Source organism: Plutella xylostella, chromosome 3 (genome assembly GCF_932276165.1).
Source record: "Plutella xylostella chromosome 3, ilPluXylo3.1, whole genome shotgun sequence".
Lineage (NCBI taxonomy): Eukaryota > Metazoa > Arthropoda > Insecta > Lepidoptera > Plutellidae > Plutella > Plutella xylostella.
In genome coordinates this window covers 9,601,565-9,627,112 of record NC_063983.1, presented here as the reverse complement: position 1 = coordinate 9,627,112, position 25,548 = coordinate 9,601,565, and the positions used below count along the sequence as shown (strand labels likewise).

At 39.6% G+C, this 25,548-nt stretch overlaps 2 protein-coding genes across 2 annotated transcripts; one reads left to right on the top strand and one right to left on the bottom strand.

The window, feature by feature from the left end:
- Window positions 1–1,004: 1,004 nt before the first annotated feature.
- LOC105381132 (macoilin) lies at window positions 1,005–21,842 on the bottom strand. Its single transcript, XM_048623093.1, has 14 exons — window positions 21,578–21,842; window positions 21,140–21,281; window positions 19,880–20,006; window positions 17,754–17,901; window positions 16,939–17,083; window positions 15,335–15,478; window positions 14,858–14,972; window positions 11,111–11,233; window positions 10,675–10,820; window positions 9,794–9,966; window positions 5,021–5,152; window positions 3,636–3,774; window positions 2,745–2,928; window positions 1,005–1,665 (listed from the first exon to the last, which is right to left on the bottom strand). The coding sequence occupies exons 1-14, from the start codon at window positions 21,655–21,657 to the stop codon at window positions 1,487–1,489; spliced, it is 1,977 nt and encodes a 658-aa protein (XP_048479050.1). The 5' UTR covers window positions 21,658–21,842; the 3' UTR covers window positions 1,005–1,486.
- A 481-nt stretch (window positions 21,843–22,323) lies between these two features.
- LOC105381080 (recQ-mediated genome instability protein 1) lies at window positions 22,324–25,430 on the top strand. Its single transcript, XM_038117223.2, has 7 exons — window positions 22,324–22,529; window positions 22,611–22,807; window positions 22,991–23,087; window positions 23,450–23,562; window positions 23,902–24,042; window positions 24,152–24,885; window positions 25,259–25,430. Exons 1-7 carry the CDS (start codon window positions 22,444–22,446, stop codon window positions 25,406–25,408), a joined length of 1,518 nt encoding a protein of 505 aa, XP_037973151.2. The 5' UTR covers window positions 22,324–22,443; the 3' UTR covers window positions 25,409–25,430.
- The last annotated feature ends 118 nt before the right edge of the window (window positions 25,431–25,548 follow it).

Here is a 25,548-nt window from a genome sequence, read left to right as displayed (position 1 = left end):
AAGTAGGTATGATGCCACGATAAACAATTTCCAACAAATATAATAAGTAGTTGTACCAATTTTCTGAACACAAGGAGTTCCAATAAGTATATTTACATAGCGACACTTAACAAAGGGTTAACTTACGAAATACTGACTGACTTAAGAACAAAGTTGACTTTAAATCTACTGCTGCCCTGGCAGATACCAGTGGAAAGAGATAGCAATATGTTTAACGACAACATTACTCTAAAGTAGCTTTATGCAACCGGGCGAAAGGACCCGCCAATCAATCAGTCACGATTATAAAACAAACTGTCATGGGTTACCGCGTTAATAAAACAGCTTAGATTATAGAATAACTCCGTAGAGCACACAAGTGAAGCAAAAATTTGTACTTCAGGGAAGTAATATTTGTTTCCAGCTTTCAAAAATCCATACAATCCTTGGATATGTGATATTATTATATGAATCACTAAAAGTGACTCTAATACTAAATGTATAAATAACAAAATTGCTTGTGTGGGAAGACAAGCAGCCGATTAAGTTTGTACACACTTTTTGCCGTATTATTTTATATTCAAATGGTGTTTTGAGTTTATCAGTTTTCGTCTTTCATCTTCATTAGTCTTATTCATTTACTTTTTGGCATGTAGGTAGGAATAGTAAGTAATATTGGTTTCGGTAAGTATTTGTTAGTCAAGTTTAGTTAGTGTTTTAGTGCTCAGCAGCAAGTTCCGAACAAAATAACAAACATACAACAGCTGATCTGTGAATTTGAGTTACAAGATTATCAAAAGTAAGCCCGTGATTGGGTCAATAACTTTCTTAGGTACATACATAGCCGCTTTGTGAATATACCTTTAATATCAATATAAGAAAACAAATGGGTAATTATTAGCCCAACAGCGAAGTTCACAATTATAGTAAATAGGAAGAACACTCAATTCAGATCTTATTTTGTACAATTTATCACATAAATTCAAAAGATCACGCGTCACGTTTCTGTTACACATGGAAGGAAAAGTATTCAGGGTCCTTTTAATTTCGTGTAAATTAAGTAAGTGTACCGTAACGCTCTCTCAATAAAGGCAAGTAAACGTCACCACGCGCTAAACGTTTTGCAAAAATAAACGCTCTGATAAATATGTCGACAAACGTTTACAAAACTAATGCACTCTCAATAATATTTATCCAACGAACCGCTCGCCGCCGCTTGTATGGACACCCGAGGCTCAACAATACTGACGTTTCACATAAATAATTTAAATAACAAACAAAAAAATCTCAAAATACGGCTCCGAGAACGTTAATCAATACAGTCGAATACAAAAATGAGATCTGTCATCACGGCCATACAAGAACGCGGTACGGTTATTGTTGAATGCAGTCTTCGACCGAAAATTTAAAAATGGTAAACAGCGTCACTAAAGTTCCATAGACAACTTCTTTTTTTATTTTTAAATTTCCGCCCGGGCTAGGAGTCCGTGTGTTTTCGGCCAGTGTCCTACGCGTCGGAGCAGAGTTGTTTGGGCGTGTAGACGGTGGCGTTGGGGTCGAGCGGGGAGTTGTCCGATAAGCGCAGCTTGGAGACTCCGCCCCCGGACGAGACGAACTCGGCCGGCATCACCGCCAGCATCTGAGCCTTCAGCTCTTGCATCTCCTTCTCTTGCTTCGTTATGAGACCTGCGGGCGAGATTGTGGGGTTAATGGAGGGTTGTAAAGTGATACCGTTTTCTATAAACTACTAGGTATTATGTAAGCGAGTTATTTATATTACGTTATTGTTAAGATTACGTAGTAACTTATATTCTCCGATGGTGAGTGGTCTCTTGGCCTCGTCTAGACATCTAGTTTAACTCACATCTCAGCCGACAGAGCGCTCCATTCTATGTTTATTACAGTAACCTACGGCACCGAAGCTGCACCTTACCTAGAGATCGCTTTTAGCAATAATACCGCCTATTGTATAATTTCCACTGTGTAAATTGGTTATTTTTGCGTTTTTCGACCTAGATATCGCTTCTAGCAATAATACCGCCTATTGTGTGATTTCCACTATGTAATATTGAAATTGTAATGTTTTTCGTATCACTACCGCCGCTGCACTTTACCTAGAGATCGCGTTTAGCAATAATACCGACTATTGTGTAATTTCCACTGTCTAAAATTGAAATTTTTGAGTTTCTCGTATCATTTGTCTTTCTGTTTTTAGTTAGTTAGTTACTTAGTTTTACCTATCTAGTATTTCCTTACCCTCTCTGATGGTGAGTTGTCTCTGTATGTCTTGTACCTATATGTTTATTACAGTGACCTACGCTTTTAGCAATAATACCGCCTACTTACCCTCTCTGATGGTGAGTTGTCTCTTGGCCTCGCCGAGCGCGGACAGCAGGTCCAGCTTGACCCTGGTCTCCGCGGACAGAGCTCGCTCGAGGTGAGAAGCTCTCTCTTGTAGCGACGTGTAGGGCTCTCTCTCGCACCTCCCTTGTAGCTATATGTTTGATACAGTAACCTACGGAACCGCAGCTGCACCTAGATATCGCTTTTGGCGATAATACCGCCTATTGTGTAATTTCCACTGTGTAATATGGATTTTTTTGAGTTTTTCGTATCATTTGTCTTCTTATTTTAAGTTAGTTACATAGTTTTTCTTATCTAGTCTGTCCTTACCCTCTCTGATGGTGAGTTACTCTCTTGTAGCTATATGTTTGTTACAGTGACATACCTAGATATCGCTTTTAGCAATAATACCGCCTACTCACCCTCTCTGATGGTGAGTTGTCTCTTGGCCTCGCCGAGCGCGGACAGCAGGTCCAGCTTGACCCTGGTCTCCGCGGACAGTGCTCGCTCGAGGTGAGAAGCTCTCTCTTGTAGCGACGTGTAGGCGGACGCTAGACGAGAGTGGGGAGAGGAGGAGTCCTCTTGCCGCTGCTCTAGGGCTCGCACCTGGGAAGAGAGGGGTTGCATTGAGAATTTTATTTCTGCAAAGGTATACTTATTCTAAATACATCACTAGCCTCACAATATACCCTATGTTGTGGGTACTAACTAGACTCTTCCTCGTTTATAGAAAGAAAAACAAACTTATTCAAACAAAAAAATGCATGTATACCTAAGACAAAATAAGATATTTACCTAGAAATTAGGTACAGGAAGTAAGGCAGGTCACTGATAAAATACCACCCTGTGCCAACTGAGTCACATATCCGTTAATTTTACTAAATAAAGTAATTAAAAATCAGTAAGTACAGTGAATAACAGTGTTTCAGAACGATTTCCTCTTCTCCCTCACCCTATCTTTCACCCATATCCAACACCCTGTACATTTCCCCCATCCGCATTTCCGCTGTTCCGTGGCGGTGGTGAGGTCCCTCGTGAGCTGCGCGGCGCGCTCCCTGTCTCTGTCTCGCTCGCTAGCCGCCGCTATATGCCCCTCTCGCTCTGGCACTGTCAGTTGTTCTAGTGACATACTAATGAGCCGAAGGTCCCGGGTTCGATACTCGGGTCTTGGGTGTTGATATTTATATTTAGTATCCATCTATGTATTTGTGTAGATATATCAGCTGTCCGACACCCATAACACAGGTTCTGCCTAGCTTGGGGTCGGATGGCCGTGTGTGAGATGTCCCCACATATTATTATTATTATTATACCTGTTCCGTGGCGGTGGTGAGGTCCCTCGTGAGGCGCGCGGCGCGCTCCCTGGCCCTCTGTAGGTCGCGGCGAGTTGTCGCCGTCTCTGTCTCGCTCGCTAGCCGCCGCTGTATGCACGTCTCGTTCTCGCACTCGCCACTGTGGATTGAATAAAGAGTTTTGTGCTACAACTGTAAAGTATGGGTAGGTTTTTATACTATTAAAAAAAGTTTTCTTGCATACAAAGTGGCGCCTTTAGCGGTAGCGGTAATATAATGTATCTTTATCATGCACAAAGAAAAGTGGATAAAAATTGAAACCAAATTAGTCAAACGACAAAAATAAAACAATAAGGCAGGAGGTTTGCTTAGGGCCTAGCGAGTTCCTGTCGCGCTTAGCCGCGACAAAAAACCAACATGGTTGTTCACTTCGATACACGCTAAGCGATTAGCTAGGCACCAATCGCGCAATACGGCCATTCACGAAGATTCTAGAACGTTCGTCTTGCTGAGCTACTTGCACTAAGCAAACCTGCTTGTGCGGACGTAGGCTAAAACGCTCTACCATCACTCCTCAACTCTCATCTCCATATAGCAACTCGGGTGACTCACGTGCGTCTCGCATTGGCCTGCGCCTGCGCCTGCAGCTGCGTCTCTGTATTCATATATCTACAGCAACTCGGGTGACTCACGTGCGTCTCGCATTGGCCTGCGCCTGCTGCAGCTGCGTCTCTGTATTCATATATCTACAGCAACTCGGGTGACTCACGTGCGTCTCACATTGGCCTGCGCCTGCGCCTGCAGCTGCGTCTCTGTATTCATATATCTACAGCAACTCGGGTGACTCACGTGCGTCTCGCATTGGCCTGCGCCTGCGCCTGCAGCTGCGTCTCTGTATTCATATATCTACAGCAACTCGGGTGACTCACGTGCGTCTCGCATTGGCCTGCGCCTGCGCCTGCAGCTGCGTCTCTGTATTCATATATCTACAGCAACTCGGGTGACTCACGTGCGTCTCGCATTGGCCTGCGCCTGCGCCTGCAGCTGCGTCTCTGTATTCATATATCTACAGCAACTCGGGTGACTCACGTGCGTCTCGCATTGGCCTGCGCCTGCTGCAGCTGCGTCTCTGTATTCATATATCTACAGCAACTCGGGTGACTCACGTGCGTCTCGCATTGGCCTGCGCCTGCGCCTGCAGCTGCGTCTCTGTATTCATATATCTACAGCAACTCGGGTGACTCACGTGCGTCTCGCATTGGCCTGCGCCTGCGCCTGCAGCTGCGTCTCTGTATTCATATATCTACAGCAACTCGGGTGACTCACGTGCGTCTCGCATTGGCCTGCGCCTGCGCCTGCAGCTGCGTCTCTGTATTCATATATCTACAGCAACTCGGGTGACTCACGTGCGTCTCGCGTTGGCCTGCGCCTGCGCCTGCAGCTGCGTCTCGGCCGCGGCCCGCGCGCGCCGCTCCTCGCTCAGCCGCCGCTCCAGAGTCGCTCGCTCAGTGCGCTCTGTGTTCCGCCATGATGTTAATCTGGGGGGGAAAATTTGGGAGTTAAATCTGTGAATATCTTGGTAATCGTTTGGTTTTTTGGAGAGTGGTTGATGGGGGGTTGTTTTAGGTATATTGTTCTATGTGGATCGAGGTATATTTTTGTGTCAAATTAAAATCTGCTATATAGTGTTATTGCAAGGTTGCACAACAGATGAAGCGCGCCGCGAGTTTATACTGGTAGAACACTTGTATGTATATTTTCACGCGCGCTCCGTGCGCTCTGTGTTCCGCCATGATGTTAATCTGTGCGGAAAAATTTAGAAGTTAAATCCGTAAATATCTCGGCAATCGTAAGGTGTTTTGGGGGACTTGTTTGAGGTATATTATTCTGTGAAAGTTCAGGAGTATTTTTTGGGAAATTGGGAATTTAAATCTGTAAATATCTCAGCAATCGTAAGGTGTTTTGGGGAGTTGTTTGGAGGGATTTGTTAGTATGATGATTTTGAGGTCCGAGGTATATTTTTGTGATACTTAAATAAAATTCTGCTTGGGTTATTGCAAGGTTGCAACCGATCAATAGCGCCACAAGTTTTTAATTCATCATCATACTTCTTCGGCCTCCGTCGAGAACAGACGTACATGGCAAATAAATCTAATTAAATAATCGCTTGCAAAATCGTGACCTACATTTGTTAAACGTGTTTAAAATATTGATAGTAAAAAAATGTATCTGACATAAGTGTACTATAGACAATAAAATGAGTGCGTCGACGCCTCGCAGCCCGCCGGCTGCGCCCGCAGCCGCGCCCCCCGCGCCGCCCGCGACGAGCCCACGCAGGGAATGTGCCCAGATACTGTCCACTCCGGAGATCCAGGACTACATGAACAGGATTGACTGTTGTTTAAACGCTATCTGTGCTATTGCTACCGAGGGAAAACTAAATACCGACCAAAAAATTAGAATCCACAATTTATGCCGGAAAGTAGGAAGTGAGACCTCACATATAGCGGTTCTGTACCAGGCTTTGGGGCAGAACACTAGACAAGCCTATACCGCTCTGGATGCAGTTCAAGATAAAAATAACCTGTCCCAAAAACTTGAAGATCTTAAGTGTATTATAAGTGAAGCCCCAAAATCTCATCCCGGAACCTCCACCTTCGCCGACCTCCTGAAAAAAGGACCATTGCCCCATATCCAGCCCAACCATTCAAGTTCGGTAGCTATCTACCCTAGTCACAGAAATAAATCAAGTGAAGACACTAAGTCACTAGTCCAGAAAATAATTAGCCCCAATGACATGAAGCTGCATGTCACGGGATTACGAAAGACGAGAAATGGAGGTGTCATCATCAGCACCGACACTAAGGAGGATATCGAGAAATTGAAACAGTCGAAGCAGTTGACGACCTCTGGTCTTACCATCGATGAGCCCCATAAACGCAAGCCCAGAGTTGCTATCATCGGAGTTCCTGTGAAGATGCAGGACTCAGAAGTCTTCAACTACCTCTACCACCAAAACCTCGCCGACAAACTCCAGGATACTACCCAAGAGTCCTTTATGAACAGCATTAAATTAAGTCATAAATCTGGTATGAGAGATGCTAAGACCTGCAATTTTATCGTCGAAGTTCCAGCACTGATACGCAACGCCCTCATAGCCCAAAGAAGAGTATTCCTTAACTGGTCGTCCTGCCCTGTGAAAGATTTCACAATTGTGACCAGGTGCTACAAGTGCCAGCAGTATGGCCACGCGGCCAAGTCGTGCCGGGAGACGGTCGCTACGTGCGGCCACTGCGGGGAGAGAGGCCACGTGCAGAGCGAATGCACCAAAAAAGCTGAGCCGCCAAAATGTGCAACCTGCCTCCACTTCAACAAGCCCTGCAATCACAAGACGGGAGATGCCGAATGCCCAGCTAAGCTTATAGCCCAGAAACGGTACATTGCGTCAATTAATTATGGAGACGTCTAAAGGCGCCTCTTATTAAGTAGTCTAATTTGAACTTATTCATGAATAATATTATGTATGTACTTATCTTAATTAAATGAACTAGATTAATTCTACATAAGTAATAGAACACACGGAACTGTCCTACTAACCATAATAATAAACCCGTACCTAAGCTAATTTACACGTAAACAATGTATCAAACTAAATCTAAACAGACTTGAGAAAGAATTTTAGTATGTACTTAATAACTATCGATCTTGACCCAGTTTACTAATAAATGATAATGCGGTCACCTCTGCACGTTGTACATATACACAATGGACAACATTTCATTTTCTTTACCCTATATTTTTATTAGTTATTCGGAAAGTTTATAGAAAATTAGTGGACCCGTATTTTTTTATTTTGTATATACATAAATTTTTGCATGTTAATGGACAACATTTCAAAAAACTAAAGCTGCTATAAATCGAAAACCATTTCGAGATTTAGCTCTAAAGGCCACAAAAAAAATGTTTTTGTATTTTTTTGATGTATCATTTTCGAGAAAATCATGAAATAGTAAAAAAGTGCTGATGACGTCATCCATCAGGTGCGATGCATTTTGATGATCAAAGCCTATAGATTTAAAAACAAAGTAACTGTCACTTTCATTTTTGATTGACGTTGACGTTTTATCGTGAAGTTTTTGTTTATTTGGGTCATTTTCATAAATTCTGTTCTGACACTTTCTGACTATTTGTTTATTTATTATATATAATGGTTAGTATGTATTAAGAGATGACCTCTATATAATATGTCCCAGAGCATGCCACCGCCTACACTGCTGAAAAAATGCTTCTGAAAAATGCTTCTGGTTATTTTTTTACATGATAAGTACTTTGTATCATCAATGTCATTTGAAAATGACCCATTTATTGGTTGGCATGTAAACAAAGTTTAAATGTCACTTGTCAGTGTCATTTATGTTTTTTTTCGAGACTAAGGCAATAGACAAAATTAAAAATTGAACCTAATATGTGACGATACTTCCGGTTTTAAAATAATTAACTTTAAAGTTAAAAATAACATGCAAAAATTAATGTATATACAAAATAAAAAAATACGGGTCCTCTAATTTTCTATAAATTTTCCGAATAGCTAATAAAAATATAGGGTAAAGAAAATGAAATGTTGTCCATTTTAACTTTAAAGTTAATTATTTTAAAACCGGAAGTGACGTCACATATTAGGCTCAATTTTTATTTTTGTCTATTGCCTGAGTCTCGAAAAAAAACATAAATGACACTGACAAGTGACATTTAAACTTTGTTTACATGCCAACCAACAAATGGGTCATTTTCAAATGACCTTGATATTTCTGATGATGAAAAGTAGGTACTTATCATGTAAAAAAATAAGCAGAAGCATTTTTTCAGCTGTGTAGGCAGTGGCATGCTCAGGGACATATTATATAGAGGTCATCTCTTAATAATAAATAAAAAAAATAGTCAGAAAGTGTCAGAACAGAATTAATGAAAATTACCCAAATAAACAACAACGCCACGATAAAACGTCAACGTCAATCAAAAATGGAAGTGACAGTTACTTTGTTTTTAAATGTATAGGCTTTGATCATCAAAATGCATCGCACCTGATGCATGACGTCATCAGCACTTTTTTACTATTTTATGATTTTCTCGAAAATTATACATCCAAAAAATACAAAAACATTTTTTTTGTGGCCTTTAGAGCTAAATCTCGGAATGGTTTTCGATTTATAGCAGCTTTAGTTTTTTGAAATGTTGTCCATTATTCAGCAAACAATTTTACTTCTACTTTGCACATTCCTTTTACATAATTTTGCCTTGTTTAAACTTATTCATAATATTAAGATGTTTAGTTACTAAGATTATTTAATTAGATGCTTAAGTTTCTCTATGTAACTTTTTAATCTGAAACACAGGAAAAACTCTGTTATTTCCTAGTTCAGAGCAGTATTTCACCTACCTTTAGATTTAAGAGTTGACCTATTTTTAAAATATGTATTACCTATAGTTATCTGAATAAATTTATTCTCTTATTCTCTTATTCTCTTAATTTTAAAATTTTTACACTGAGCTTAATATGTGACAGTGTAGTTACTTGTGTTGCAGCTGATGGTGTGCGCGGCTGAGCTGGCTGAGCTCGGCCCTCGTTGCGTAGCGCAACATGCTACATGCTACGCTATGTGACAGTGTAGTTACTTGTGTTGCAGCTGATGGTGTGCGCGGCTGAGCTGGCTGAGCTCAGGCCCTCGTTGCGTAGCGCAACATGCTACATGCTACGCTATGTGACAGTGTAGTTACTTGTGTTGCAGCTGATGGTGTGCGCGGCTGAGCTGGCTGAGCTCGGCCCTCGTTGCGTAGCGCTACATGCTACATGCTACGCTATGTGACAGTGTAGTTACTTGTGTTGCAGCTGATGGTGTGCGCGGCTGAGCTGGCTGAGCTCGGCCCTCGTTGCGTAGCGCAACATGCTACATGCTACGCTATGTGACAGTGTAGTTACTTGTGTTGCAGCTGATGGTGTGCGCGGCTGAGCTGGCTGAGCTCGGCCCTCGTTGCGTAGCGCAACATGCTACATGCTACGCTATGTGACAGTGTAGTTACTTGTGTTGCAGCTGATGGTGTGCGCGGCTGAGCTGGCTGAGCTCGGCCCTCGTTGCGTAGCGCAACATGCTACATGCTACGCTATGTGACAGTGTAGTTACTTGTGTTGCAGCTGATGGTGCGCGCGGCTGAGCTGGCTGAGCTCGGCGCGGCGCGCGCGCTCGGCGGCGGCGGCGGCGGCCAGCTCGCGCCGCGCCGTCGCCTCGTTGCGTAAAGCCACGGCTAGTTCGGCCTTCACTCGTTTTAGTTCTTCTGTGCATTCGCGGGCTTCGCGCTGTAACAATGTTGGGAAATATAAGTAGGTATACACTTTTGTATCTGGGCTATTAGCACGGGGCGCATTTAAGACGTGACATAAGTTTTGCATCATGTGAGTGAGGCATCGCGCAGCCTCAAGAGCGAGCGCGACGGAGAACTTTTGTGACGTCTTAAATGCGCCCCGTACTAGCCCTTCTGGTCAAACTAAATGACATGCCTATTAATTCAATACAACATTGATGGTTTATTACTTTGACGAGGTTTATGAAGCTGACCGTACGATGTTTAGGGTACACAAAAGGAGCCTCATGCAGTGCCGAATTAACTTTTATTGTATACGTCCAGCGAACCCTGGGCAGTCAACGACTGGCTAATCATTTCATCAGGGCGACTATGCCTGTTTCAGCTCTTGTATTTGTTGGAGATGCTAATTAAAAACAATACCCCGGTGTATAAACCGTCGTGCGTGTGTGAAGTGAACACGAGAGCAGGCTTCTCCGATAGTGCATAAGCATGATAACGATGTTAAAAGTCTGTTTTTTTTTATCTCTGATACTAAATTGACAGATGAACGGTTCATCAACTGTATCATTTGTGACGCGATTAAGTGACGTATCGTTCTATTGGCGGGACCATCGACCGTTGATGAACCTTTCAGAATCTGTCAATTTAGTATCTGAGATAAAAAAAGAATTTAAATGATATATTACATAAGACACTATACCTGTTCGCGCTCTCGCTCGCGCTGCACCTCTCTCTGTTCTCTCTCTCTCTCCCTCTCCTTCTCCCGCTCTCTGCTCGTCGTGTGGTTGCCGTTGCACTTGGCTGAGGTTTCTTTTGTACTTTCTACTTCTTTCACTGTTTCTTTTGCTGGAAAATTAATAGTTTCATTTGTTAATTGGTTACTTATGTAAGAGGATTAAGGGCCAATTTTTTTATCCCTAGTTACCTCCATTGGTCAAAAATGGCAACCATTAGTTATAAACCATCAAAATCCGTATGCAGCTATCATGCTTGACACGTCCTTTAACTAATGGTTAAAGTTGACCACGGACAAAAAACTGGCCCTAAGTCATATAGTGTAAAATAGCTGTAGGAGTGGTGTAAAGACGGGATTTCAGGAGGTTACATAAACTTACAAATAAAGCTAGAATACTCACTGGTTTCTGAACTCTTATGACTATCACTGATCTCCTTATCCTTATCTTTATTTTTATTCTTTCTTTTTTCTTCTTTTAACGTGCTGGCCTCCTTCTTCTCGCACTTGGAAGATTTGGCACTGCCTGGAAAGTTAACATGATCTAGTTTAATATAATATCTTAGAATTTTTTTTAAACTACAGACTTTACGACGATCATACTTATAGCAGAAGAATTTCTTACATAACCACCTATAGCATTTTACGGGGTATATATAGTAAAACTAACCCTAACTCTGTTTATCTATTATAGTAATTTTATTTAGAATACTTGTCTATGTAGAAGTAACGTTCAATCATAGTTTATGGGCGAAACATTCATTAGTAGATTTTTTTTGATGGTTGCTGTTAAAAACAGCCAAACAGATCGTGGATCAATTATTATTAACTGTGGATAAAACATTAAAGACTCATCTATAATATGGGGAATTATAAAACGAGCGAACAAAAAAAAACTTTGCGACTGATGATGACATACTGTTTTAATAACTTGAGCGGTATGAATTTGAGTAAGCGAAAAATTAACTAAACTGACGACGAATATTGATTTATAATAAAATCCAGAACGAGCTTACAAAAAGTGGACTGTGATAAATCCATTTCAGATATTAAAATTTTATCCGAGCGACTTAATTACTAAGTGAGCGACTGAAAATACAGAGAGGGCAACTTCAATATTAGGATATATTCGATTTTTCTAAGTGAGGTTATACTTAGCGAACTACTAAAAAGTTCACTTTGAGCAAAGTTTTGTATGCTGCTTTATTAATGATTATTGGTTACTGATATTCTATTTGAGGCCTTATGTTTTTTATTTTGATACGCTTTTTAATGAAAACTACAGATTTTTAAATGCACTGGCAAAAAGGATCGTGCAACTGTCCCGAATTTTTCAATAGATATGTATGCAAACACGTTTTGGGGCTAGCAATTCGGATCAAACTAACAACACCACCACTGGTAGCAAAAATGATACCCATTGGACAAAAAAGAAAACGAGGCCGCCCAATAAGTCCAAGCCCGCACTTATTTACCAGTGACGATGAGTAGTAGGGCTCCTCATATCATACCTATCAATGTTTCTTAGCATTAATAAGAAGTTTTTTTTTAGTTGACTAAAGCGTCTTATTTTAATTTTTGTTCATTTTATTGAAATAAATGCATGCATATTACTTTATTTTTATGGAGTACATTGTTTTATTTAATTACCCTTATATTTCAATAATAAAATTTCTCAACTAATAGAATAGTGTTTCTTCAAATAGTTATTTCATATTATTTTTATTTTTTAAACGTGAGCTCATTATACTCTGCTCATTAGTGTATTTTTCAAAGTGGTTTTTGTATTCGAAACACTTCATTTAAGATAAAATGCCGCTCAGTATAAAAAATACATTTGCCAAATATTGAAAAAAATGCAGGAGGGTGATTCGTGTCACAAAAAACAACTTCGTTTTCATCTCGTTTTCAGATTTTTACGAACGAGCTATGAAATTGCGATTCACATGGCACTAAAAACAAGCTACATAGTAAGATCGTTTCGAGATCGCAAAATGAATGAACGGAATGGAGAATGACGCGATTCATGTGATTTTTGTTGAACTTTTTGATATCGCTTATCTGTCATATTTTGACGTTTTAGCGATTTTAAACTTTCGAAGAAAAGGGTGAAATTGTTAGATCGTTTTCAGAAAATACTGCTAAAAGTGAAATTGACCTTGTACGCATCTCTCCAAGATCTTCAAGCCATTTTTCAGCCGGACAGCCGTCCCTACGAGATACGTTTCCATCTTTACCGAATTCGTAATTTTCCTTTATAGTAAGCTTGTATTAGTGATATTTATTTGATTGGTGTGGGTTTTGGCCTGAGGCCCTCGCAGAATGAGGAAGAATATTTTAACCGAAAGCATACACATTCCCTCAGTGTGCAAATTGTAAGTTAATGAATTAAACACATTGTAATGCATGTATATTTTATTTATTGATAGAACTAATAAATTCTATGAATTATCACAAATACTAAAAAATATAGGTAGTAATTAGGTCCCTTTACCACTTAATAAAGCTACAGATAATGGCAATCAAAGATTAAAGTCTTATTATTTTTCTCATATTCTCTCCTATAGGTTGGCTGGTACAAAATGCTTTTAGCCTTTTGTATTAGTAATTATTAATACTTATATATACAATATTTTGTTAACAATTATTAAACTATTATTGTATATAGGAACTTAGGTAATCAGTAATCACAGGTGCTCCTCTGTTTGAATTGACGCATGAAGAAGAGGAAGAAGAGAGGCGTGAGGTCATTGAAGGCCAGGCGCATGCGCGGGGACGGGATCCTCCTGCGCAGCAGCCGCAGCAGCGCCGCGCTGACCGCGCGCTCCACGCCGGTCGCGGAGCCAGAGCTTCACTGGTCGCGCAACTGCGTCGCTGCTAAAATCTGTGGATTTTCAATTTATAGTTAAAACATATACCTACAAAAATATTTTGTACTTATTCCGATATAAATTATGTATACGTATTATTTTACTTTAAGTCTGGTCTTGATTGTTCCTTTCATTAGCCTAGAAAAGACAAAATGAAAAGTTCAGTATGATATTGTTCTAAAAAATTACAGACAGATACTAAACAAAACTACGCTGTAACATAAATATTCAACACCAGTTTTCCTAAGACATTATTGGGGTAACAATGAAGTTAAATTCTATTCTATTATTTAGCCAAACATTTAGGAATAACCTACGATTTCCATATGAGGAACACCTCCTCAAGAAGCCTCTCATTGACTGCAGCCTGTCTGTTCATTACTTCAGCTAATCAGCTATCATTGCGTGGCCCTCTCACAACGCAGTTGCTCCTTCTGCTACTCAAGCACATCGGCTGCTGCTTGTGTTTCTAAAACAATTCAAAACAGAAATTGGATACATCGTAAATTACAATACCTTCTTGACTACAACCGGTAACATTTATATTTCAAAAAAAATAGGTTAATACATTGATACTTACATGTCTCAGTCGTATTTCTCTAAGTAAGTTAAACTTCCTTTCTTCTTATTTTCCAAAAAAACTACGTTGACACGAAAATGAGCAAAGAAAATCAATGTTTTTATGGAGAAAACATGGCGGCTGTCAAAAGTGCCACAGGTTATGAATTTCTTCAACGTTGAATTAAAAAGCTGTTTCTTGATACTTGCTATCGACACTAATTCCAACAAAATATATTGTAGGAACAAAATTATTTAAAACAATCAGTGGTAGTATTTATAATTTTTGCATGGCAATTAAAAAAAATATAGTTTCATTCATTTCACTCAAGCCATCCAAATACGAACTAGCGATATGAAAACGAGATCAAAGTATGTGTGCTATGAATCGCGTTTTTAAACATTGCGGATTTCATCTCGTAACTCGTTCGTATCGCTTTACAAATATTTCGGTTGAGATGTGAATCGCGCCCCAGGACGTAACGTTGACACTCAAACAAATATTAGGTCGCTCAAATATTATGAAGCTGCTCATTTTGTATTTTAAGTAACTCAAATTAATGTTTGTAAGTTGCTGTTCTGTTGATTTCTCGTCACTCGCAGTCAGTCGCTCACTTAGTAATTCTATAACCCAAATTAATTAATTTTGACACTTAGAACTGTAATTTACAGTCACTCGTTTTATTGCTACCCCTATAATATTAATGTAATAAACTACTCACCGGCCATATGCTCCTCCGTGACTACACCGTCGGGCGGCACCGTCGCGCAGCCGTTGCTGAGCGGCGTCTTCTGACACGCCGTCGTTGAGAGCAGGTGCTTCTCTAACTTCTCTAACTGTTGGCAGAGATATGGGGGGGGGTTAGTGACGTCATAAGTTCTCCTGTTGACTGAGATTGTGGGGTATATGACGTCAGAGGTATATCGTTGGTGATTTTGTGTGTCGAAGAACCGATGTAAGATAGTTTTAGAGTGGACGGTTATGACTTGTAGCCGGTAGTGGATAGATGAGGAAATTGGAGGACAGAGTGTTGTCGCGCTCCTTTAGCGAGGCCTATGTATGATGATGTAATGTGAGTTAACTGCTACCACCATCTCATAATCGAATTTTAGACACTAACGGGAGGCATACATAGGCCCATTCTTCCATTGGATTGATCCAGGCACAAACAATACAAACACCACCTAACCCCACTCACCTTAAACTGTAAACTAACATGCTCCGGACAGAGCTCTTTTTTCCGCCTCGTCCCGGCGGCGCCGTTCATGTGCCGGTGCTCGCCCGCCGACCCGTTGCTCAGTGGGACGCCCTCCGCGCAGGGTTTACTGCTCTCCGGCTGGCTCTGGAATGTTCCACGGGAGTTTTATGGATAGTTGGTAGAGTAGATCAGTACAAAATATGAACTAAATACTAAGTTAAGAAGATGCTATACTATTTCATTGGACAACCCGTGCCCCAGCATTTATTTCTTTATTTATTTATAGATAACCAACAGCGTTATGAAGTAGATTATACAATAAGTAGTGTGTTTAAGGTAAGGCCAGTAATAGGTATCCTTAAGTGTATATAAAAATACAATGTTAAACAGGGTGCACATAATATAACTTCATTAATATGTAGGTACTTAAAGAAGGAAAAAGTCAGAACTTACTAACTTAAATAAACTAGGTAACCAATAAGATAAGTATATGTTTATATATATATTTATATATTATATGTATATATATTACGTTGTATGTTTCTAAATAATATGTAATAAGAATGTACCTATACAATTACAATTATGTATATAAATTATATTACTAGATTTGTAGAGAAAAGAAGACCTATAATTCACTTTATTATTTATTAAATTATGAACTTAAGAAAAAGAAAAAATGTGGGAAGATTGTGCTACTCAATATTGCTATTGCGCCCTTATCAATGCGTCTGATCTTTATCTATCAGCACCTTTATAATAAGGTTTTTAAAAGAAGACTTAGAAGGACAGAATATATCTATATCAGTAAAAAGCTTGTTGTAGGTGCGGGCTAGCCGTGTGAGTATCTCATTACTGGCGTAGTTGGTGCGGTGCGCAGGCGCGTGCAGCAGAGGCGTGTGGCGCGTGCGGCGCCGCGGGGTGCGGTACGCCACGCCGCCCACCAGGCCGCTGCAGTCTACTCGCCCGTGTACTATGTCAAATAATAGGCACATCCAACAAAGTTCGCCGTTCTTGAAGCATATCCTTAAAGCATTAAGGACGTGATGGATATGTAGCGACACATGTTTTAGTCACGTTTTGCTATGTAAGCATTTGGTAACTTCCAGTAGCGATCAATGCAGAGACGCTAGTCGTCTCGCGCCCTTCATGTAACTAACATACTTGTAAAATGTAATTTGGAAATTTAGTAAATAGTTTGGCCTCAAGTAATCTGCATTCTTCATTTATCATGGATCCCGTAGTCACCTCTTTATAACTCAACAGATACTATTCAGGCTGTCGCAAAAATTGCAATACTGTAATATAATGTATGATGAATGGTAAGGTAATTTCAAATTATATATTTTTTTAAATGATCGTGGCGACATCTAAACTCCGAATAATAATTACACTGACCTCTTCGAGCGCGCTCTCCGGCAGCGCGTCCCGCATCAGCATTTGTGTTTGCTTTGTGTCTGGTTATCGTTTCATATTAAATATGTACCTATCTATGTATTTGTGTAGATATATCAGCTGTCCGACACCCATAACACAGGTTCTGCCTAGCTTGGGGTCGGATGGCCGTGTGTGAGTTGTCCCCACATATTTATTTATTTACTGACCTCCTCTAGAGCGCTCTCCGGCAACGCGTCCCGCATCAGCCGGTAGTAGAAGTCGTTCTCGGCGCGAACCCGCCGCTGCCGCCGCAGCCGCAGCCGCCGCCCCACGAAGCTCTTCACGCCGAAGCCGAGCGTCACTACCGGGTACCTGCGGGGATAGGGAGGACATTAGTAGTTAATAGTTAATAAAGGATGGGTGCCGGAAAACTTCTGTAAACATTAAGAATAGAATAGGCGACATTTTATTGGACATTAAAACAGCTAGATTAACATTGAACATAAACTTTGCATTTAGATAAAATAGAGCGAGTTGGTGATTGGTATCGAAAAGGTGTCTAGACTCAGCAGTAGCTTTTTCCTAGCGTGTCAATGACAAAAACTCGGACGCTTCTATATGGTCACATTGGCGATAGGATAAGCCAATCAGAAGAGCTTCAGTCGCTGAAAACCACGAGCGCGCCGGACATACAAAAGTGTTCATACAGGGGGAGGTATTTTTCGTGCACCCCAATGCCCATTTCAGTCCCTTATCTTTTAAGGCATATTACGAGTACACACATACAACCGTTAACCGTTGGGGTTGACGAGTTCTCTAGTGGAGACCACGAATATGCAAACGCCCTCCTGCCCGCTGAACCGACGACCTTATGCGGGTAGCCGGTACTTGTTGGATTAGAACAGCCGAGGACCGAGTGTTGTGGCGCTCCTTAAGAGAGGCCTATGTCCAGCAGTGGATGATTGTTGGCTGATCATGAAGGACCATATCAGCCATTTGAGATTACCTTCTATATTAGCCTATATTACAGCAACACACATACCCCACACAGTGCGCCGCCAGCGGCCGGCACAGCTCGAGCCCGCCGCCCGCCAGCCCGCCGCCCCGCTCCGTGGCGCGCAGCACGCCCTCAATGTAGGCGATCAGGCAGCAGAGCACCACTGTGGGGCCGCAGATGCCTTTGTCTGCAACTGTGGGTGGTTTGGTTAGGGTGATGGTTGAAGGATTGATGTGCAATAAAAGACAGTATGAGACCAGGGCCACATAATTAGGTATGAATTTGCAGATCGTGGGAGATTTGGTTAGGAGTGTTTCTGGTTCTTTAGAGTAATTTTATGAAGAACGGAAGGTGAATGTGTATATTTATAAGACCCGACTTTGTAGACTGATAGAGACTAGATCAAGAAGGCGATGTGTGATGTGGCGTTCGTTTTATGGGACAAGATTATGTCCAGCAGTGGATCACCATGGGCCGGAGTTGAATGAAGTTTTTCTCGTTAAAATCGAAAACCATCTTGCATAGAGAAATCAGAGTCGAAATTAAATTTTAGTAGGTAAGTACTTAAATATTTAACTATTTATGATAGGAAATAAATTAACAAATCAGAATATTGTGGTCCAATCCGAAATTAAAGCAATTCAAACCAATCATAATGGTTGTGGTCTAAACCACAGATAGCTTGTGGTGTAATGACACAATTTGCAGCTCTATAGTTAATTAATATAAAGTGGAGTATCAAAACATAAACAAGAGTAGTAGGAAATTCAAACTTAAAATTAATATAATAAGGATTAATTATGAAAGTGGCCTAGATGGAAGCTGTACAAACATTGATTTCTATAGCACTTATGGAACAGATTATTTTGTCATTTATCATTATAGGAAGTGATAAATTATTATTTTCTTTATACTTTTCTTGTTATGAATCTGGGTAAAAGAAACTTGAACTCTCTGGTAGCATTTCCATCCGAGGGTCTGATTTCTTGACTGTACATAAGCTATTTTTTATTCACTGCAGGAAATAGGTCCTTCCAAATGAGAGCAACAAAACTCTTTCCATGATCTTTATTTAAGTAAAACTCTGTCAATATTAAGATTTACAGGAAAACCAAATTGTATGTTTATAGCACTGAAATAATATATATGTATATGTCGCAGGCAACTGGTTTAATCTCCTGTTTGATTGAACCACTAGACCGTTCATTGGATGGCGCTATTCAGTTGTATGACTAAAGGACAACTCGTCAAGTCGTTGATTGTAACGTTCGACGTCTTGACTGAACGTCATTCAGCGAAGTCGTTGAATGGGATATAGTATAGCAACTTTGTAATGTCTGGTTAGGGTGAACATCACCAGACAAGAGTCAACAAAAAGACTATGTTACAAAGCTCTTATCTCACAAATTAACTAAACAATAACAATAAACGTTCCTTCATATTGTTGTTCATAATTATCCAGTTTCGCCACTTTTTTTCTTTGAAACTATCCGCCCGCGGCGTAATAATAGGTAAATCCATGTTGGCACATGGATTTACCTATTAAATGGTTTAAAGCTAATTTATTTGCAAAAAACTAACAATATAGGTGCTTTTTGTGTCAGCTGTTAGCTGTTAGACGCCATATTTGTTTTATTAACCACCTGACTGATTTTAAGTCAGCTAACTAGTTGGACGTTTTGTGACGCTTGTACAATCAACGTTCGGCCTAGTCATACAACTGAACAGCGCCATCCAATGAACGGGCTAGTGGTTCAATCAAACAGGAGATTAAACCAGTTGCCTGCGACATATACATAGAAATGAATCACCACTTATTTTGATGAACAAGCCACGATCCTCATTTCATGGCTGGTGACCTATCACGCGAGTAGGTACAAAATAATGTACATATACATATGCACTCACGACTGTAATCCCCAAAGGGGTAGTCAGAAGTGGCTCACAAGGGAGCCACCCACTATTCGCAGCACATTTGTACTCACGTGATAGGTTGCGAACCATATCGCCATTTTGGGATAAGTACAATGCACTTAGGATACACATCTAGAATCTAGATGTGTAGGTTTCCTCACGATGTTTTCCATCACCGTAAGAGCATGTGCACAAAATAAACGAAAAAATTGTATAAAATATGTATTTTATATTGTGATGATCTTGAGTTATCTCACCTGTGTACCATATGCACTGTATCCACACATACATACTGGCTGCTATAAACATCCAGGGGCTCGGCATAAAGAAGAAACATATTATGTCTGATGTGAGAGCTATGCATATGAAGAATACTGAAAATGCCTGAAACAAAAACATATAAACTGCTAAAACAATGTCATTTAACAAAATATCCAATACATGTAAAGCAGCCTATTCTATTCTCTATGGGGGTATTAGTTACTGCATTTCTGTCACTCCAAAACACATTGCTCATAGTTGTCTAACTGCAGGACATCATGAACCTTCTTAAAGATGTAGCAGAGGATATAAGCAGAGGGATTTTGCAGTTTTCTTCTTAGTGTGTCTGCGATAAACACTAATGTTGGTCTAGGGTTTATCTCTATGCTTGACACGTGGGGTGGATATATAGAAGTTGTAATAGATAAATAGAAATATAAAATAAGGACTAAGGTAGGTATATGTTTTTCATACGAACATACTTATTGTAAACTTTACACTAGGTATTTTCTATGTGCAGTTATACTTAATCCATCTAGTCTAGTGTATGGTGTGAAGTCTGTTAGTATGTAAAATCCATTATAAATCTATAATTTTTGCGCAAATAAATCTAGAACATAGGTACCTACTCTTAAAAACCCTATTGTTAAGTTTTTTGTGTGACTGGGTAACATAGGGATTATCAGTTTCACAATACAGATTATCTGTATTTTGCAAGATAATGAAATTGTATTCACATTGTGCAATACATACGCAAATACGTCTTGACTTTTATTGTCACAAAAATATCTTCAGTTGACATTATCAGTTCATTTACATGTGAAAACCTATTCTAATTTCTGTTGTATGCTCAGATTGGAATCAGGAAAATATTTGCATCATACATATTCTGGTAATTTATAGTCAACTTTAATGGGCTTTTTAAAAATAAGGGCTAAAAACTATGACAGGACACATTTTGCATTGCATGAGGCATCAATACACCTATTTGTTTAATTGTTTTGATTGCCTTCATTGATTAATATGAGTGTGCTAGCCTAAAAAACCCAGGGGTAGGATTCAAAGCAACAGCCCTTTCTGAGTGTGGACCAGTTTATACTGGCAAGCACTTAATCATAAAAAAATATTTCACTCTTTCCTCTTGTGTGAATATTTTATCAACCCATATTACTTTGAACCCTATATGAAAAAGAACACACTGGGATTGATATGTCTACTGAATAATTTAGTTTCACTTCCCATTTCATCATACTTACAAGTCCCTGATACTTGAATGAGTCATAAACTGATCTCAACATCATCCAGAATGGCCAGAGGAACTCGAATCTGAACTCCAACATGTAGTCGGCGAGCACGACCGCGGCCCACAGCATCACGAATTTCAGATACAGCATAGAACTGAAACAAGCACATAGAACTGTGAGAAACGCCGCGGGCACCCCCGACATCTGTTCAGCGAGTCGCCGACAGTGGAAACACACGTTATAACACGTGCGAACCGAGTTTCATTTGCGTTTTTTGTCAACATAACACACAATACTAAGGCCAGAGAATGAGAGCACTTGGCAACTCTACCCACACACAGATAGACTATCGCGCACTTAAAACAATCAATGCTGTGTTGCTGCGGTGGTTTCCTGCTGGTCTAGCGCCGTGGCAGGCCCGGGATCCCACCAGGCACCGAGTATACTCACTTTCCGTACATTCCTTCACTGATTTTTGTGCGCTTTATGGGGCGCCGCATTTTGCCAGTTTCGGCATTTCGCCTCTTCATATTTTTTCCTCCACCGTGTCAATTTAGGTTATAGGCTTTCGCTCACAACACTTTTTAACGAAGAATCATTTAAAACAATAAAGCTTCGTATAAATACTGCCTTTTGTTGTCAATCCCGGAATTTACGAGGGAGATGGAAGAGATTTTTCATCAGCAAGCTTTTTGCGTTCAGTCAGAAATAATGATACCAGCTCACACCTTTTATTTTCTACCATTTTATAATATAAAACCACCAAGAACTTTGAGCTTATTTATTTATTTAAATATAAGGCACCTATTTAAATCGTATCATTGTATATGATTTACTGTTTCTTTCTTTAGATTTATAACCGATTATATTCAGCTTGAGTTTACAGTTTAAGCAGAAAATATATATTCTGTAAATAAAAAACGTGAAGCACTGTAAGCGGCTCTAAACGTCTAGCGTTCAGAAAATCTTATACCTTATTTGAAGATGTAACGATATTTTTTATAAAATATTTCGAATAACTTCTCTCCATGTAATTTTTCGTAGTTGTTTGCTTAATTTTATGATTTTGCTGCCGTGCAGTATTAATTTACATGCACAAACTGTTAAAACCTGTTAAAACACAAAAAAAAAAACTTTGAAACGAACCCTGTAGTTTCAAAACGGAAGCTTATTCTGTCACTTGTCAATCTTGTCATATCAGCTGTGTCACAAATTGTTTTTGAGAGGGAATATTTTGATTTCTTTAAAATTAAGATAAAAAATAAATAACAACGTGATTGCTATGAATTACAATATAATTGTATTGCTCAATCGCTATGGCTTCCACCGCCAGTCGTGTCAACATAGTGCGAGAGTATTTAAAGTCGCTATGTATGTTTGTTGATGACGAGTGGCTTACCGGGTAAGATCCTATAAAAACTTATTTACTTTGGTATCATATGCATTAAAACCTTCTAACACTAACGAAATATGTATATTGCAGGTGTGTAGAATATTTGACTGAAGATAGCAGTAATAACTACACAGTCAGTGAGTTAAATAACCTAGCTAAAGAACAGTGGTTACTGAATGACCTGAAGGATATCTGCCCTGGATCTCTGCCAGCTAACCTCAAGGACCAGAGGAAAACTGATTTAACAGGAAGATATGTACTTCAAATTAATGCTACTATGGACATAGGTAAATCAGTATTTTGATAGAAATAAACTGTCTTATGTTAGTCCTACATTTCTCATAGGTTTTTGGTTTCATGAGCCAATGCTTTAGTATAAACATTGGGTTTCTAAAAAAAAAATAATGATGACATACCCAAATATTTTTTTAGTGAACTAAAATTTTATTGAAATCTATATACAATTTCAGGCACCCCTGCATACCAACAATACTTGAAACTGCAGAAGATCAACACAGACAATGTGGAGGCCACAGCTACATACGAGGACAAACTTCCCAGTCACAGGTTAATCAGATGATTACTAAGAAAAATGTAGTATGCACCACAAGAAATATTACTATTAAGTTTACAAATATTGAGATGTTGGTTTTCTTTTAAATAAATTTAGAGATATCTGATCAGTCAGACTGATATATGATAGTCCTAGTTTAATTTGAAAATTACTTAAGTATACATAATTTTATTTTTATGGTTATGTTTTGTAAGAAATAAATACTTTGTATCAAACACCTAAGTGATGGACTTAATAAATATAAAATACCAATCAGACTAATACCAATGTATTTTTTACCTTAAATAAGCACATAAGACCTAAACTAACTACTTAATTATTTATTCATCCTTGAAACCATTTCATAATCTTTCAGGATGATAAAACTGTACATGACGGATGGAGTCCAAGAGGTCTCCGGGATCGAGTACCAGCCCATGAGGAACCTCAGCCTTGACATCACCCCCGGATGCAAGATTCTCATCAAAGGTACTCTGTCATAGAATTTAAGGTTATTTTTTGTAAATAAGTAAGGTCAAGTGGGGTAATGAAAAACATGATGAATATTGATTATGATGATCAATGTGGGCGAATTTAGAGATCATAAAAAATATTCTTCCCCATATCTCATTCTTACTGAGCTGATGCTAAAATAATGCAATACATATAGCCTTATTTTTTACTGTGATTACCCAAGTGTTACTTTTTATGGCAGTAAACATTTTTTCTTAAACATAGCAACTTAACTTATACTCCCTCCATTTTGTACTTACTGTTTTATTTCCGTTGATTGGATAGTTAGTAATCTCCTAAAATACCTACCCGCAGGTCCGGTGGAGTGCCGTCACGGCGTGATGTTCCTGACAGAGAGCCATGTAGAACTGCTGGGCGGGGAGGTCCAGGAGATCGCCACCTCCAACTGTCTCGCCGGCCTGCTGGCTAATAGACTCAACCTGCCTGCTACCACAGGTGAGAGGATATTTATTAACAGTGAAGCTTCTACTTTATTTGGCATATATTTTTAGAATTACTACATTTAGATTTATCTAAAATTGTAATTACCTCATATTAATTTCAGAAACTCAGAACAACACAGAAGATGCGGAACCACCAAGTACCTCAAACACTACAGCAACCGTTTCAATACCGCCATCACGCCCACCTGACCCTATACCAATATTTGAGCCAACACCTGACCCAACCCCGAGACCAATAGCCAGGGTCACCAGTTTACAAGTGGCCAACTTCAACGACGATGATATAGACATAGACCAACTCGCAGCAATCGAAGCTCAATTCAATGACAATCCAAGCACCAACAAGAGAAGATCTGAAGACATACCGAATCCAGAGAAACGGCAGAAAATACAGACAGAAACAAACAATTCTAACGATTATCCCGATGATGACGACTTATTTGCAGACGAAGACGACGACTATCTACGCCAAATGGAAGCCAAATTCGACAGATTCACAAACGAAATCCAACCTAAACCGCCTGAGAGAAAATTTCCAATATCTATAGCAGCAGAACCATACGTGTACATAAAACAGATAAATGAAATGAGTGATATGGATAAAGCTGGAAAAGTCTTCAGGGTGAAAGGGCAGATAATGAAGTTGCTATCAAAGTTGTCCGTCGGGAAAGACGGCTGGAGTTTAAAGTGTACGATTGTAGATGGGACTGGGAGCCTAGACGTTGACTTCACAAGTGATGTACTCTCTAAATTGGTCGGGTACACTCCGATTGAAATGACTCAGTTGAAGAAACAGATATCTAAAAATCCGGAAATGAAAGAGAAGGCTGTATCGGTAAGTATCTATTGCGGTAAAACGTCCACTGTTGGACAAAGCACCCAAGGAGCTCCACAACACTCTGTGCTTCTTCAACCAACCACTACAAGCTACCTGTGTATAGTTGCTGGGGGATATTCTTCCCACAAAACTTATCTACCTTCTTACCCCAACAAAGTCACGGGTGTTCCCTTTCCAATCTCAACTGACTGCAAGGAGTAAAACTATACCTCAGAGATAGACAGTAATAAGTATTTTTTTATAAGTAGTGTAGAGTGGACTTATTATCGTCTACCTCTGAGGTACCTATAGAGATGCCTATCTTAATATGGCCTGCACTTTATAGCGTTAATTTTAAAACATTATTTTGAAGTTATATTCTTTTTTTCAGGCTCTCCAAAAAGCAAAGAACAGTCTACAGGTGCTTTATTGTATAATAGAACTAACAGTACTAGACACACCCAAAATTACTTGCCTTATACCCTTCGACAATGTACATGTGAGTATGTTGAAGAAAAGACTGGATGAGTCTGGCTTATAGTAATAAATTATTTTCTGTTATATTCCCTGTTTTTTTTTCTCGTTATTTAATTTAATGGTATCACACACGCATGTTTATTTAAATTCGTAGCTGATATAAATATTCATCAGTGTATAAGGAAAATATTAAAAATAGCTGTT

Coding starts and splice junctions, on each gene's coding strand:
- LOC105381132 (XM_048623093.1), bottom strand. CDS start 21,657: ATGAAGAGGCGAAATGCCGAAACTGGCAAAATGCGGCGCCCCATAAAG. Junction 14,973..15,334: donor ATGTTAGTTTACAGTTTAAG/GTGAGTGGGGTT, acceptor CTCTGCCAACAG/TTAGAGAAGTTAGAGAAGCA. Junction 1,666..2,744: donor ACAACTCACCATCAGAGAGG/GTGAGTAGGCGG, acceptor TCTCGCCCGCAG/GTCTCATAACGAAGCAAGAG.
- LOC105381080 (XM_038117223.2), top strand. CDS start 22,444: ATGGCTTCCACCGCCAGTCGTGTCAACATAGTGCGAGAGTATTTAAAG. Junction 23,088..23,449: donor GACAAACTTCCCAGTCACAG/GTTAATCAGATG, acceptor ATAATCTTTCAG/GATGATAAAACTGTACATGA. Junction 24,886..25,258: donor TGAAAGAGAAGGCTGTATCG/GTAAGTATCTAT, acceptor TCTTTTTTTCAG/GCTCTCCAAAAAGCAAAGAA.